Below are 962 nucleotides of genomic sequence, written 5' to 3'. Positions count from 1 at the left end.
CAGCAGCAGCAGCAGCAGCAGCAGCAGCAGCAGTAGCAGCAGCAGCAGCAGCAGCAGCAGCAACGTAGCTAGTGAGCCTCCCGTTGCAGTTGCCGTTGCAGGCTCCGGCCGTCTGCGCCTCATGCGTCGAGATGGCTCCTTTTCTTCACAAGCAGCAGCACCAGCAGCAGCAGCAGCACCAGCAGCAGCAGCAGCAGCAGCAGCAGGTATGGATAAAACAGACGGAGAGACTCAGCAGCAGCAGCAGGAGCAGCAGGATCGTGCGTTGAGTGCAGCAAAGGGCGGTTCTAGCGGCGATCTGAGCCTATCTGCTGCTGCTGCTGCTGCTGCTGCTGCTGCTCGCAGCAGCAGCAGCAGCAGCAGCAGCAGCAGGAACAGCAGCGCGGGCGTGTCTCCTCGGCTGCGGGGATCGTTGCTGCTGCGGTCTCTGTCTTCGTCTGTCTCTGTCGCTGACTTAGCTGTTGCTGAGGGCCAAGAAACCCTCGCAGAGGTATTCTGGAAACCAGAAGAGGCAGAACTGCTAGAAAACAGTAGGGTTTAGGGTTTAGGGTTTAGGGTTTAGGGTTTGAGGGGTTGGGGTTTAGGGTTTAGGGTTTGAGGGGGTAGGGTTTGGGGTTTGGGGCTTGAGGGTTTAGGGTTTCACAGTTAGGGTTTGAGGGTATAGAGTCTAGGGTTTAGGGTTTAGGGTTTAGGGTTTGAAGGTTTAGGGTTTAGGGTTTGCGTGGGGCTGCATGCAGAGCTGGGGGGCCAGCAGAGTACGCCTATAAGACAGCGACAGCGAGGGGAACGAGCAACGGATCTCCAGGTAGCTAGCTGCTCAGCTAGCTAGCTGTCCAGCTAGCTAGCTGTCGAGCTAGCTAGCTGCTGAGCTAGATAGATGTCCAGCTAGCTAGCTGCTGAGCGAGCTAGCCGCTGAGCTAGCTAGCTGCTGAGCTAGCTAGCTGTCCAGGTAGCTAGTTGCT

At 57.4% G+C, this 962-nt stretch overlaps 1 protein-coding gene across 1 annotated transcript in view; it reads left to right on the top strand.

The window, feature by feature from the left end:
• EMH_0010590 (uncharacterized protein) overlaps positions 1–962 on the top strand; it is a gene marked incomplete at both ends in the record, with an annotated part of 8120 nt that overhangs the window by 869 nt on the left and 6289 nt on the right. Inside the window, 2 exons of the mRNA XM_013499006.1 lie at positions 7–530; positions 738–805. Coding sequence (XP_013354460.1) covers positions 7–530; positions 738–805 — 592 coding nt within the window. The remainder of the gene's footprint in view (positions 1–6; positions 531–737; positions 806–962) is intronic.

This window comes from Eimeria mitis, genomic scaffold (assembly GCF_000499745.2).
Source record: "Eimeria mitis Houghton genomic scaffold, Emh_scaff391, whole genome shotgun sequence".
Classification (NCBI taxonomy): domain Eukaryota; phylum Apicomplexa; class Conoidasida; order Eucoccidiorida; family Eimeriidae; genus Eimeria; species Eimeria mitis.
This window is presented reverse-complemented; position numbering and strand designations above follow the sequence as displayed.